Here is a 15,142-nt window from a genome sequence, read left to right as displayed (position 1 = left end):
AACCACGAGATTAATCATTTATATTTTCACAAGTAAGGAGCCTTAATTGTAAGCTCGACACAATGAACTAATATGTACATTGATAAACAAACATAAGTATATGAGCTCTAAGCTTGTTTCGAGTATGATACGACATCTAAACAAACTTTCCCTTTCAATGATCTGCAACAAGATCAATTATTTTTCAAACTTCATCAGGTATCATATTCTGTCAAATAAGGGAAAAATAGCAAAACATGAAAAAAAAAATAAGAACGCATGACTTCATCATTGATGAGGAAACCCGTAATCAATCATATTGGAAAGTATAAATCGCTTGTAAAAAACAAATGTTTGGTTTGCTTATAAGAAGGTTTATTTAACTATTAACCTTGATGTTAACCTCACATTTTTTATTATTCATACATCATTGCTACTTATCTTAAAAATAATGGGTGTTTATATACCACTTGTATTCTCTCAAACTTATATTTAGATATATTGATGACAAACTCAACCAACATACTTAATAAATATGTCATTTACATTTGTTTGAAATTTCTTCATTATTATAAATACGATTCCAGTGCTTCAGGTTTTTCAACACTCTCCAAATTAAAAAACCCCTTCATGTTTACTTTTATCTGAATTTAATGTCGTTCGTAAGTTTCCGGTTGTTCTCTGAAGTAACACCATCAGCGTTGTATGCTCTACATTTATCACCCTATATGAATTTGTCCTCAGTCTAAATTTTACAACCAAATATAGGACACAATCGGACATATTATATGTCAGACGGTCAGTCTTGTATATACATTTCTAAGTACATAAAACATGTCACTTATGAGTCTTGCCATAAACACAATTAACTGGTAAACCAACTCGTTATGATTACAGATGCGTCGATCTTATTCGTCTTTCCTTATTATCAGTTCGATTTGTTTTTTGTGTCTGAAGCACATTGATATCAAAGGTACCAGAATTATAATTTAATACGCCAGACCGCGCGTTTCGATAATTAATTCGTCTACATAAGACTCATAAGTGACGCTCAGGACAAAAAAGTTATAAAGCCAAAGAAGTACAAAGTTAAGGAACATTTAGGACTCAAAATACCAAAAAGTTGTGCCAAATACGGTATGGCTATGGTAATCCTTTCCTGAGATAAGACCATATAATTGATGTTCATGTCAACACCGTAGTGCCGACGCCCCTGTTAATGAATTTCTGATAGTTTGAACATGCACGACCGGTGTAACGTTTTAAAAGGGAAATGTTAATACTATACGATGGGACAGATAATATGTTACTACTGAGAAGGGAAATTGATTATTGACGAGATTATCATAGATTCTATTTTGAAGTTGACCACCGGTCTCAGTATAAAGAAAAATAAAGATATTAATCAGAGCTTTTAGTTCTGGAGTATATTTCATATAAAGTAGACTGGGATATATGAGTTCCGACAACTTACTGAAATAAGGGTTATTGATGGAAACAATATTATAAATTTATCTGACAATAAAATCATAGAACACGGTAATAGTTGGACTTTTAAGAAGGTTATGTGCTCTATTTGATTTATGGGACTAGAAGTACATGACAAAACCAAGGGATTGCTTTTGTTGGTTGATAAAGTTTCATATATTTTAAAGCATAAATTATTCTTTTAATTTGAATATTTATGTGATTTCTAACGACTTAACTTACTGATTGCTAGTATCCTTACGTTAATCATAACTTTTTTAAACAGCCACAGAGGGTTCATTGGACGCAGATTATGAGTTACAGAATTGGGGAGCAGAACTTGTGAAGTCAAGAGATGATGGCGGAGTCGGAATTCTGGTTTGTAGATAACAAAAAGATAGTATAACTGTGAACACAATATTCCAATAATTTATTAATCGTGTTTCAAGTTCTTATAGTGTCTTCATTTTCAAAGCAAGAATATACATTATAATTATTTGAAATAAATTAAAAAAGATCACAAAGAAAGAGATGTTATGAATAGAAGCGTAATTATTTATCACTATTTTTCAAAAGATAAACTGAAAACACGTCGGTTTGCAACAATAAAACACAATCAAGTTTCTGCATGTGCAAACAAAATAAATCAGTTTGTGAAAAATTTTTGTCAATTAAATAACAATAACTTGTTCCTAGTACACGGATGCCCCATCCTTACTATCGTTTTCGATGTTCAGTGGACCGTGTAAAATGAGGAAAAAAATCTAATAAGCCATTTTTTTCATTGTATTTTAATTTAAAATTAGGAAGATCATATTATAGGGAACATGTGTAGACAAGTTTCAAGTTGGTTGGATCTCAACTTCATTCAAAACTATCTCGACCAAAAACTTAAACCTGAAGCGGGACTGGCGGACGAACGAACAGACGGACGAAAGCACGAACTAACGAACGGACGCAAAGACCAGAAAACATAATGCCTATAAATGGGACATAAAACAGTATATCACATTTCAAGTTATTGCTGTATTTCAGGGAGTCCCAGGTAATGGTAAATTCAAAACAACAGATCAACTTGTTATAACACTGACAGCCATTATCTATACATGCAGTGCTGGTCATGCCGCAGCCAACTTCCCACAGTACGATGAATATGGAGCTCCATTCAACTACCCATATTATCTGTCTGGAGTTCCTCCTAAAGACAAGGTTTGTACATACATATGTTGACTGAGGTATTTAATCTTAGTACCTTTGATAAGTATTTACCCATTTCAAATTACTTATGCATAATGTTTTGTCTATTGAAATAATATGCGGTACAAACAGGATATATAATCTCGTAGTAGCGTAGCGTAATGTAATGAAAATTAAAAGTGACATTCAAACTAATAAGTCAAATATAATCCGACAGCCTATGACAAAGAACGAAGAAGACCAAAAGACAAAAAAATAATTTACGAGACATACCATTGAAAACTAGATACTGCAATAACCCCATCAGATCGCGGCAGTGATAGCATGTGCTTTGGTATAAAAGTTTCAAAATTATAAATAAACCCTCGAAATATTATAGATATGTCTGTCGGAAGCCATACGTTTAATCTATGGCATGAAAATACGGATTTTTTGTGTTACTAAAACTTGCTGTTACAAAATGATAGAAATTATTATAAATTAAGGAATGTATCTCCCTCATGCAAAGCTCTGATTCCTATCACGGATTTGGCTATACTTTTTTGACCTTTTGGATTATAGCTCTTCATCTTTTATATAAGCTTTGGATTTCAAATATTTTGGCCACGAGCATCACTGAAGAGACATGTATTTTCGAAATGCGCATCTGGTGCAAGAAAATTGATACCGTTAATTTTATTAATCTATCCTGTCTGAATTTTCGGTCCAGATTTTATAACTTTGAAATGATGACATATGCATTTTCAAATTATGGCATTCGTTCATGAATTCAGATCGATTTCTTTATTTTGTATCGATAATAAATTCTGCTGAAGACCAAATATTGATTATAGGCTAATAACCATTTTATTACTTTTTTTATTATTCATCAAGAAAAAAAGGAACCTTCAGAAAAAGACACGTTAATTAACTATTAAATCAAATATATTTCAATTTTCATTTATTGATACTGATTAGTGACTTCAAACCTTTAATATATAAGACACACGAAACGATAACATTTAAAAAATAGAATGTGTTCCTAGTACACGGATGCCTCATTCGCACTATTATTTTCTATGTTCTGTGGACCGGAAAAATGGTGTATTTGTTTTAAATTTGGCATTAGATATAGAAAGACCATATCATAGGGAACATGTGAACCAAGTGTCAAGCTAATTGGATTTCAACTTCATCAAAAACTACCTCGACCAAAAACTTTAACCTAAACAAAAAACTTTAACCTGAAGCGGTACAGACGAACTGACGTACAAACGAACGGACGACGGACACACAGAAAAAAACCATTATGCCCATAAATGGGACATAAAAACTGTAAATTAATTCTATAATAGCATTCCCTCTACCTTTCAGTTCGTTACTCATCAAATTAGTATCTTACTTAAGGTAGCTGCAATAAGTTGTGTAGCAAAAACGTCTCCGGAGCCTCGAAGCAAAACAGATTCATTTATATCTAGTTTCATGTTTTTAAAGAGTCCAGTCACAAAAGAAACCATCCTAAAGACTATTCCGAGCAGAGACAAACTTCTACAGATCATGACAGTCACAAAAGTTCTTAGTGAGAAGGCAACAAAAAGTCTTGGTGATTTTGAGAAACAGTTTATTGTTGACCCAAAAGCAGTAAAAGTTGTTGAAGAGTAAGTTCTACCAATATTCATATACTCTTTTTCCTTATTTCTAAACCAACTAGATATAAGTATAGTCTTAAATGCACGGCATATTACATATATACGACATATATTAAACTATATGATGCAATAATAGCAATAAATCAGTCATTATCTATCAAATAGCGTCAATCATTTGGTGGTGGTGTTCGCAAGATTTTTAGAAAAGATGTTTTAACTACACCTGTTGAAATTATTGGTTAAAAAATCTTTTTTGTAATAATGGGCAATAAATAAACATGATAAAGGCAGCAGTAGGATACCGCTGTTCGATACTAGATACGAGATACCAGAGGAAACGTCAAACTCATTAGCAGCGAATATCAATTAAATTTATCTAAATATATTTTCAACCGTTCTTTTTTGTTAATTTCTAGTTTAAGTCAAGATATTTGGTTTAAATGTTTCTGTTATATCCTCCATTTTTTTGGGTGAAAACATGTTCAACAAAGTCATCAAATTTTTAAGTATCTTTTATCAGAACACCCGAGTTTGCATGATAAATGGTAAATATCATAATTGATGGTTGTGACCAGTATATTATGCAGCTCAAACGAATATTTAGACTAACCGACACACGTAGTTGGGTTACTGCCTCTAAATTGGTAATTTTAAGGAAATTTTGCTCATTTTGGTTATTATCTTGAATATTATTATAGATAGAGATAAATTGTAAACAGCAATACTGTTCAGCCAAGTAAGATCTACAAATAAGTCAACATGACTTAAAATGGTCAGTTGACCCCTGAAGGAGTTATTGCCCTTTATAGTCATTTTTTACCAATTTTTCATAAATTTATGTAATCCTTTACAAAAATCTTCTCCTTTTAAACTACTTGGCCACACTCATCATTGGGGTATTTAGTTTAAAAAATGTGTGCTGTGACTCAGCCAACTAACCAAGATGGCCGCCATGGCTAAAAAATAGAACATAGGGGTAAAATGTAGATTTTGGCTTTTAACTTTAACACTAAAGCATTTAGAGCAAATCTGACATAAATCTGAGATAAACTGTAAACAGCAATAATGTTCAGCCAAGTAAGATGTACAAATAAGTCAACATGGCAAAAATGGTCAGTTGATCCCTTGATAGTCAATTTTTAACAATTTTCATTAATTAATTGTAAGTACCACGAATGTTCAGAAAAGTAAGATCTACAAACACATCACCATCACCAAAATACAATTTTATCATGAATCTATCTGTTTCCTTTGTTTAATATGCACATAGACCAAGGTGAGCGACACAGGCTCTTAAGAGCCTCTAGTTTGTTACCCCCAGTGATGCTTAGGTATCATTCTAAAACAAAGTCTGCTGTGGACTCGTTAACTTTTATTAAACAATAAGCACTTTAGAACAGAAAAATATCATAGTTGTGAGTCTCATATAGTTCCCTGTTCTAGCATCAACTTGCTTAAAGAAGGCTAGGTGAAAATATAACAGATAGAATACAAATATTACAGCTTTTACATTAATGCTAGCAAGACAAATCTATGTTTGGCTTGCTTGCTTTGCTTGTATCAATGTTTGCTCGAGCATGGCAATTAAGATAGGCGGGGTTTCAGCTTGTATACATCATACTTAAATTTTATTGGACGTTATGTTTGAGGTTAATTTTAAAACATCACATGACATATATTCTCACATGTTTCTTTACCAATAAATATACAATACAGACAGGATTCTACTTCGTCAAACTTATCTCCCCTTTACGGCAGTTCATTTTCACAATCGTAGAAATGGAAGCCGATTTTTTTTCTTCGGAGATATGCATTTTCATCATCCAACTTAAAGACTGTCGTCAAGTACTTTTAGTAAAATAGCTATTCGAACACACCTACTCTGATTTTGTGATTCATTGGATAGGTATTTCACTTGACCCCTATATTTCATCTTTTAGTACTGTGATTTTTTTTATGTTATAAAGTCAACCTGTAGCTTTGCTATATAAAAATGATAGAATCTGAAGCGAGATGATGTATCAAATACTCTTCCTTTGTACGTTTTCAAGACAAAATATTCATCTAAAACACACCTTTACATAAAAAAGGTGCACTTGATTTTCTCTTTTCAATAAAATTGTTACCCATTTATTGGAATTTTTCTTGAGTTACATAATGAAAGGGCAGACACGGATACAACCGAACTAATAGATTGATATGTTATAAAAAAACAATATTAGGTCAATGTCATAAAAATATAAACTTTTTTTGTACTCGGCGCAAAACTGTGGAAGGCCAGTTTTTCATCCTCATACAAGAAAAAGTTTATATTTTTCTTTCATTGACCAATTATTGTATTTTTACAGGTGAGGAAACATGTGAGAATATTTGTAATGTGATGTTTTAAAATTAAGTGTTCTTAACCTCAAACGTAACGTCCAATAAAATTTAAGTATGATGTATACAAGCTGAAGCCCCGCCTATCTTAATTGCCATGCTTGAGCAAACATTGATACACACAAAGCAAGCAAGCGAAACAAAGAATTGTCTTGCTAGCATTAATGTAAAAGCTGTAATAATTTGATCTAATTATGTAACAAGGGAGACTCAGTCACGAATTGACGCAAATCAAAGGTTATATCATTAAACAAAAATATCATCAACGTCAGATCTAAATTGATGAATTTCTAAACAGTTGTAAGAAAAAAAAAACATAAGACCAAGAGTATACATGTACTTTAAAACCTGTTATTTTTTTCAAAGTTGAATTTTAGTGGGCGTATTCATTTCAGTATTTATCATTGTCATTGTAGGTTTCGACAGTCATTACGAGAAGTTGGAAAAACAATAGAGTCAAGAAACAAAAAGAGGAAATATCCATATGATTGGCTTCTTCCAAAGTCAATACCTAATGCCATAAGCATTTAATCACTTATTTATTAACTGAATTTGCACACAATATTATTTCTTCACCCTATAGTTAATAAATCTTGAATAATTCAAATTTATTACATGTATTTGAAACTACTTTTTTGTTTGAAGTAGTTTTCAAAATATAATTTTGTTTTAAACATGAAATGCTAGGACATCTTGCGTATTTGGATCATCATCAAAGAATTAAACTTCTAAGTTACTCTAGCTTTACTCGTGTGTTATAATTACGATTTATTGTGCTCAACTACAAGATATTTTCGTTTTTTTAAAATACTTTTGATTGAATTGTACAGTTTATGTTTATGTTAAATCTAAAAAAAATCCGTCCTGTATTACTGTCACAATAAAATTTTGAAATTAGTTGTAAGTTGTTTGCCTGTGTATTTATTGTTTGCAATAGTAAGCTGGCCGAGTTTTTATGGATTTCAGCCGGTCCCGTAACGAGCTGATGACCACGTCGGTGGTTGTGTTTTGTTATGAATTAAAGGCAAAGGTTGTTGTACAAATGAAGGTAGAAAAATTTTTTGTGAATCACATTAACTCCAAAAAGAAGTGAATACAACCGTATTGCTAGAGAAGCTTTTCCTGATGTACACGAAACACCCGCTATTCATATCCACACTTAGTCAAATTGTCACATTCGAGGAAGGAGACACAAGCAGACGACTGCTCTATTATCTACGACCGCCAACACATGTCGATACTGTGTTGAAACAGAGACGTGTATGTGTTCAAGTTCGTGATGTTAGATTAATGGTTAACTTAATTGAACATATTTCAAGATTATTGACTTTTAAGTTAAATCAATGTTGTACTCAGTTTGTTTATCTCTGTGACTTCGAAAGGTATTTAATACCCCAGTCCCACTAGGCCACGATCGCACTACGATCTGTGAAAAAAATGCAAATTTTGATGATCGTAGTACTATCGTGTAGATCGCAGTAAGGTCGTATTACGGTCGTGGTGAGGTCTTCAAGATCGTGATGACCGTGGCCAACATTTAACATGTTCAAAACAATCGTGGTACGGTCGTGGCGAAATCAAGTCGTAGTAGAAGCGTAGTGAGAGCGCACTAAGGTCGCAGTAAGATCGCAAAGGTCGCTGTACCATCGTAGTGAGATCGTAGCGAAAGCGTGATTCTATTCGGAGATACTGCACTACGATCTCACAGCGACCGTTATTACAACCTCGCTACGACCATCACGTTCTCACCGCGACCCAACTACGCTTCCACTACGACTATACCACGTTTACATCACGCTCTTCAAGACCATGGTACGATTCTAGCACGCCCTTGTCGTCCTCATCGCGCTCTTCTTACGACCTGACTACGTTCATACTACGACCATCATTCTCATTGTCATTTTTACATAAAAAGGACGTAGTAAGATCGCGTTATGAACGTAGTATAATCGTGGTGAGAACGTGCTATAATCGCAGGAGAAGCGTGGTAAGAACGTGTTGCAATCTGATAACTCGTGGTATGGTCGCAGTAAGAACGTGACGAGCGTATAAAGATCTTGATAAGCGTAGTGAGGTCGTAGAATAAGCGCGGTAAGAACGTGGTATAATCGTAGCGGGATCGTTGTAGAAGCGTAATGGGGACGTAGTAGCATCGTAAAAGAAACGAAAATTTACATTTTCATGCCGCTTACACCGCGACCTCACCACGATCTGAATTTATTTTAGATCGCGCTGAGCGTGGTGCGATCGTGGTCTAGTGGGACTGGGGCTTAACTCTTAATTTTTTTTAATTTATTTCTGGTAAAGTACAAATTCCATATGGCATTTTCTATCAACACTAGTTGCTTTATAACTGTCTTTCATACACTTAACATGGTTACTACAATGATTACTTATCAAATGAAAGGGTAGCATATTAATCTATTGTAATAAAAAATCATAATATCTAATAAAATTTGTCGATTTAGCTAACAAGGTCCTTTTATTTTTATAAAGTAACATTTGTTTATAGTGGAATGTTGTTTTAACGTTATATAAACTACAATCAGAAATTGCTTTTTTGTCCCTCTCTGTGATTACCTTTAGATAACGCTGGTTCATTTCCCAATCATTCTATCATGAAGGGAAGATAAATAATACGAATTTCAATCATAGTCATTTCCAAAAATGATGAACGGTTCTTTATATTGTTATGTAATCATTTTAACCGTTTCAAATTTATGAAATTATATCCGTACATCAATGTTTTTGATACACCAATAACAAAAACTGAAATATATTGAATTGATACATTTTGTAACCATTCAAATTTATATCAGAAACCTAAACTTAATTATAAAATAATGAACCTGTTAAAGGGAGACAATACTCGCATAACATTTTCGAATTTGCACATAATACAACGGAATGTCACTCTTGCATACAAATGGCACATCAATATAATTAATTAACCGTGCAATCGCGCTCCACCTTCAATGATGATTCTAAATTATAAATATAACCAAAAGTTGTTAATCTATAGATAGTAAAAACTAATGAAATCTAACCCTCAGTTAAAATATTTCTTTGCATTTTTTTAAAACTTCCTCAGTTTAATGCTTGAGCCACTTGACTTTCATAGCTCATAATTAACGTTTTTACACAATATTTAAATAAAGTAGCTAAAGATTATTCGCTTCTGAAAGTGTAAGACGCAATAAAAAACCTTGCTGGCACCAGCTTACCCAAATACAGATTTAATTTAGTTCTGAACATTTCGACATTTCTTCGTTAAAACCGGTTTTAAACAAATCACAAGTACGTGTTAAGATCCGACTAAATACCCATATCCCGATATCGTCAGGTAAATTTGCTAGAAAGGGTACTGATTATAGTCAAACATAATGTTTTGGAGACATTCATATATAATTTACAACGAGGTAACGCTGGCTTAAGCTTGTAATTGAAATAGACATTAAACAAACACTGGAACCTTGTACACACACGATAATTTGCTTAAACATAGGGAAAAAACCCACGAAAACTTGGCAATTTCTTTCATTTGTCACTGAGTGTTCCCATACAACATTTCAATTATTGGGAAACAGTTAATTTACCTTAGAGAAAGTTATCAACATCTACTTTCCATTCACCTTTGGTTTACCTTTTTCATTTGCTAATTTCATGTTCATAAATATCGTCTGCTAACTTGAAAAATAAAGCATTATTGTAGCAGGTTTATGTATCTCAAATATCTCAATAAAATGTATATCAAATACAACACTGCTACTGGAAAAGAGGCCTCGTACCTGGTTTGTTTTTGGTGAATTGAGAAAGAATAGACCGATTTATGTCAATCGTAAAGATTTGTATTTAACTAATGAGTATTCGACCTTGCTTGTATAATACAATTGATATCTAAAATTGTTTTTAAATAAATATAAAATATTATTCAGTGTATACTGTATGCGAGGACGAACAACATGTAAAATATTCATTATTGTTTTTATCATATCACTTAGATCAAAAGGTGCTTGTTTACATAATTTATTACAAGATATATTGCAAGTTTTACGAAAATGTTCATATCGTTCAACTGATTGTCTATGTCGTTTCCATGCGGTGTCTAGTGCTTTGAAGTTAAATTAATTCAATATGGTGTTGATATAGAGTTTATATTTCACCATCGTCGTGTATTATGAATGTGGCAATAAAAGTCGCACAATGTTTGCGTACACTGTCGTACCTATGTAGTTAGTAAGGTTTGCCCCTTATACATACAGACTCCATTTTCAAAATGTAATATAAAAACAGGATACATATTTTCATTTGAACTCTAGGAGTGACTCAAAGCATGGACCTGAAAATCATAAGCAAATGTCTAAACGTAACAACAAGATTAATTGTGTACACTGTTTACCAGCATTTTCATCAGTCTTATAATCGAAAACAATTTATGAAAGCACGTTTTATCCTTAAAATTTTAAAAGTAAAATCACAAAAAGTCCAACTCTGAGGAATGTTCAAACGGACTTTCCTAATCCAATGGCAAAATCAAATGTTAAAATACATCAAACGAATGGATAACAACTGAATACCTTCACATAGACAAAGAGAGGTAAAAGATACAAGATTACGTTTACGCTTTTGATTACGTCATTTGATTAGGGACTTTCCTTTTTGAATTTTCCTTGGTGTTCAGCATTGTGATTTTACTTTTTTTGTTTGTTAACCGGAGGGGTTATTGTGAAACTGTCAAAATACTTGTAGTTAGTGAAATGAAGTATATCAAATACAAGTTCTACACAACCGCAGTGCTAGATGCACGAGACTTATTTTATCATGACATAACAAAAACAGAAATGTTAAGTGTTTTTCCTTGAAAGCACAATTCTTTTTGTGTATGAAAGACTTTTTTTTTATCGTATTGAACGCATTACTTACTGATAGGGGTAAAACACACACTTAGCTTCTCATAAATCAATAATTTGTAAACTATTTAGTATTTGATTTATACATGATCATTCGTTGTTAAACATACTGATATCTGAGTGCGTATAAGTTTAATTAAAAGTATGTAGTAAATTAAGTAAGAATGACTTTTATATGACATTTAAAAGTGAATAACTATGAATAAAAAACGTTTTAAGGGTTCCACGAAATCCTATGCCTTGCTTTGCTATTGTAAAAGTGTAATATTGACTGCAAAAAGTAAGTTGATTTAAAAGTGAATTAAACTAAATCTAGCTTTTTAAGTTGTCTTGAAGATATGTCTCTATTCAAACTTTACTTTAAAAATATACAAATGTACAAATGCTAAAAACAACACGACAAGACTAAATAAAGCTAAAGATTTCTGATTTGGAACAGACACAAAAAACGGCGAGGTGGGAGATGTTTTGTAAGATCTCAAACTTTTCCTTATTCCTCTAGCCAATGAGGAATAAACAAATATACAGAATATATAAGTAAAGTAAAACGATGTTTAAAAAAAAAGAGACTGATTGTTGCAAAGTATCAAATAACAGTTGATAAAAAAAGACAATAATCAACATAAATTAACAATTACTAATAGTATCAACAGACATGCCTCAGTTTAAATGACCGAGAGATTATTCCTTGATCATATGATAATTAATCAAAAATCCGACCGTTAGGGGAATCTAGTATCATGCCATTTCAATTATACGAAAATATAATAACCAGCATTATGCCAACGTCTGGGTTAGTGTGTTTATTTTGAATAAAAATACCATGTAAAAGAATCTTTATTAATTAAAAATTACAATGTTTGATGACTTGACATCAGTATCGTTATTATATCACTTGTGAATCAGTGATTGCAAAGGCAATGTTTTCTTTTATCGGGAATAACAATATTTTATTGAAAAACAGAATGTGAAATACCTTAACGTTGAAGATGTATGCACGTTGGTTCATATTTAGGAATAATGTCCTTGTACCGATGATAGAACTTTGTAAAAGTGTTAACCCGTTTGTGATATTGAAAATTGATTGCTTTTCAGTACCTTTTCAAACAATTCAGAATTGAATTGATTTTAAGTTTAAATACAAACAACTACTGAACAATGTTAATATTAATTGCACTTATTTTAACTAATTTTAACCGAAATATTTGAATGCAACTGAATTTATTGCAGAGGTCATGGCTTATTAAGAAAATTAACTGAACGACAAAAAATGACTGAATGACTTCATTTTATCTTTTGAGAGCAATTTAGATTTGTCTTTCTAGAAAAAAATGTGTTCACAAGTGAAAGGAGACACATAAATAATTAGTAAATTAAAGAAGTTTCAAGCGCTTAATATCCCTTGAGATGATGTTACGGTCAGCATAACATAAAACAGTAAACATATATTAATGGTAATGACTCATGGTCCGAGTACACAGTTATTTCGTAGTGCATTTCTTTTAGACGATAAATGGAAATTAAAAAAATCCCACCTGCGATTTCTCAGTAATATTTTTACAGTGTGTTGCACTACTTTTGGGACAAATTATATCAAAACTATAGAAAACTTCATCAGCTCTAACTCAAAATATGGACAATTGTATGTTAAGGGGGTCTTGAAATCTTTTGACAGCTTCCGAAGTGCTAATTTTTTACCCTTTTCAGCAGGACCTAATCACTACTTTACATTAATATTTATGACCCAAATTTTTTTACAGTGTCATTTCACCCCCCAACTTGCTATATGAGGCATAAAACATGGAGAAATAAATTTGAAAGGGGTATAACAAAAATTGGCAAGTAACACACTGTCCACACTAAGGACTTTATTCGTAGACAACGAAAATCAAAGGACGATAACTGTGTACTCGGACCTCATCGGCACAACGTACAAAAAGTATGAAGACTTTATCCTATAATTACCGAGAATCAACTAGAATTGTTTCTTGATTTTTATTGTCTTAACAAATCGTAAAAAATATGTTTGGATTACAATAGATACAAGATAGTCTCTCATATGTGTAGGTAAAATGATGAGTGTTTCTAATGTTTGCTTTAGCTTGAACCTATAAATACCTGGGGAAAATACATAGATGTAGTAATAAAACGATAGGAGTACTTCGGATTTATGACTTTGAAAAACTGTCGTCATATTCGTTTGAATTAAATTTCCAAGTAAAATGAATTAAAAAAAAAATTAAATCATTTATTGTGCAAATATTCAGCTGAAGTATTTAAACATGACTGAACATGCTGCTATCCCGTAAGCCGAATGGTTGTTTCTCTAAGAGTATTTAACCTAGTCATGTGGCTAACTCTCTGTATAAAATGTAAAACTAAAAAAATCTTTCATTTCAGGAAAGGACCCTACAGGTAAGTTGTTTTTATCATTGTATGTATGTTTGATACTTTTGTTTTTGTAAATATATTTAAGTGTTGGTTCTAACATATAATGATTGTGTTGAGTGCGTTTTAAATGTACTACTATCAACGCATCGATTTACAATGTATATCTGAACTGTGTTATTCGAGCAGTTGACTTACATTGACTGAATATTTCTGTAACATACTTTCATTCCGGTATGTTTAGTTATTTGGCAATGCGTTTTATGTATAACGTTAATTAATATTAGATTTTTACGTCATTCGCTTTGAATCATATTAAGCTGTCTTAACAGAATAGTTGTATCTGGAAAAGTTTAAAACTTGCAGTAGAATGTAAAACTAAGCATTTCCTCGCATTCTACCTGCTTCTAAGCATGAACCAAATAAATTCAAGAATTAGAGACAATACAAAGGTATTCTACATATAACAATTATATCGAATTATATCTAACCAAAGTAAAAGAAGAATATATTAAACGTGCTCATCAAATTGTTATGAAGGTACCGTTTTGTTTTTTTCTGACTTCATTAGTTCATTTGTTCATTTCTTTTGGTACTTACTTGCTCAAGGTGTTGAAAAAATCATAGAATGTTTGATAGTTTTAAACAGTTTGTATACATTGCCACGACCAGAATCCCCTCTAAAATGTGTTGCTTGTTTAAATAAACTATGTAATTGCCTGTATTGGACATCGTCTGTCAAAAAATGAATCAAATAGAATTCATACAGTAAAGGTACTGTTGTAATATTGGATTTTTAAGAAACATTGGTTCTAATTCAAAAATTTCACTGCATCAAAATTGTTTTAGTGTAACGCGTTCTACTGAAGAAATGAAATACAATTCACATATAACAGTTTTGGTGCCAAAAGCATTTGAGTAAGGATCGAATCGTTTCGTAAAATTACGCAAAAAAATATATATAATTTAATACAATTGTCAATAATTTAAAAATATTTACAGATTACGTTAAAGTGGTACCAAACCGTTGACTTAATTAATTTCGCTCGTATAATAATCTATACATTTTGAAATAATATTTACTTTGACACTGTTACAAAAATATAACTTTAAAAAATTAAAAACACAGATTTTATCAGAAGAACTTGCTTGGATATATTGTAGTTTGGCAATCACTAATTTTGATAACTGATT

General features: G+C 31.9%; 1 protein-coding gene across 1 annotated transcript in view; it reads left to right on the top strand.

Annotated features, from left to right (window-relative positions):
• Positions 1-7,547, top strand: part of LOC139486719 (allene oxide synthase-lipoxygenase protein-like) — a 30,303-nt gene extending 22,756 nt beyond the window's left edge. Inside the window, exons 14-17 of the mRNA XM_071271643.1 lie at positions 1,733-1,824; positions 2,482-2,655; positions 4,117-4,280; positions 7,067-7,547. Coding sequence (XP_071127744.1) covers positions 1,733-1,824; positions 2,482-2,655; positions 4,117-4,280; positions 7,067-7,181 — 545 coding nt within the window. The 3' untranslated portion in view covers positions 7,182-7,547. The remainder of the gene's footprint in view (positions 1-1,732; positions 1,825-2,481; positions 2,656-4,116; positions 4,281-7,066) is intronic.
• Positions 7,548-15,142: the final 7,595 nt, after the last annotated feature.

Source organism: Mytilus edulis, chromosome 8 (genome assembly GCF_963676685.1).
Source record: "Mytilus edulis chromosome 8, xbMytEdul2.2, whole genome shotgun sequence".
NCBI lineage: Eukaryota > Metazoa > Mollusca > Bivalvia > Mytilida > Mytilidae > Mytilus > Mytilus edulis.
Note: the sequence above shows the minus strand (reverse complement) of the source record. Positions and strands in the feature narration are given on the sequence as shown.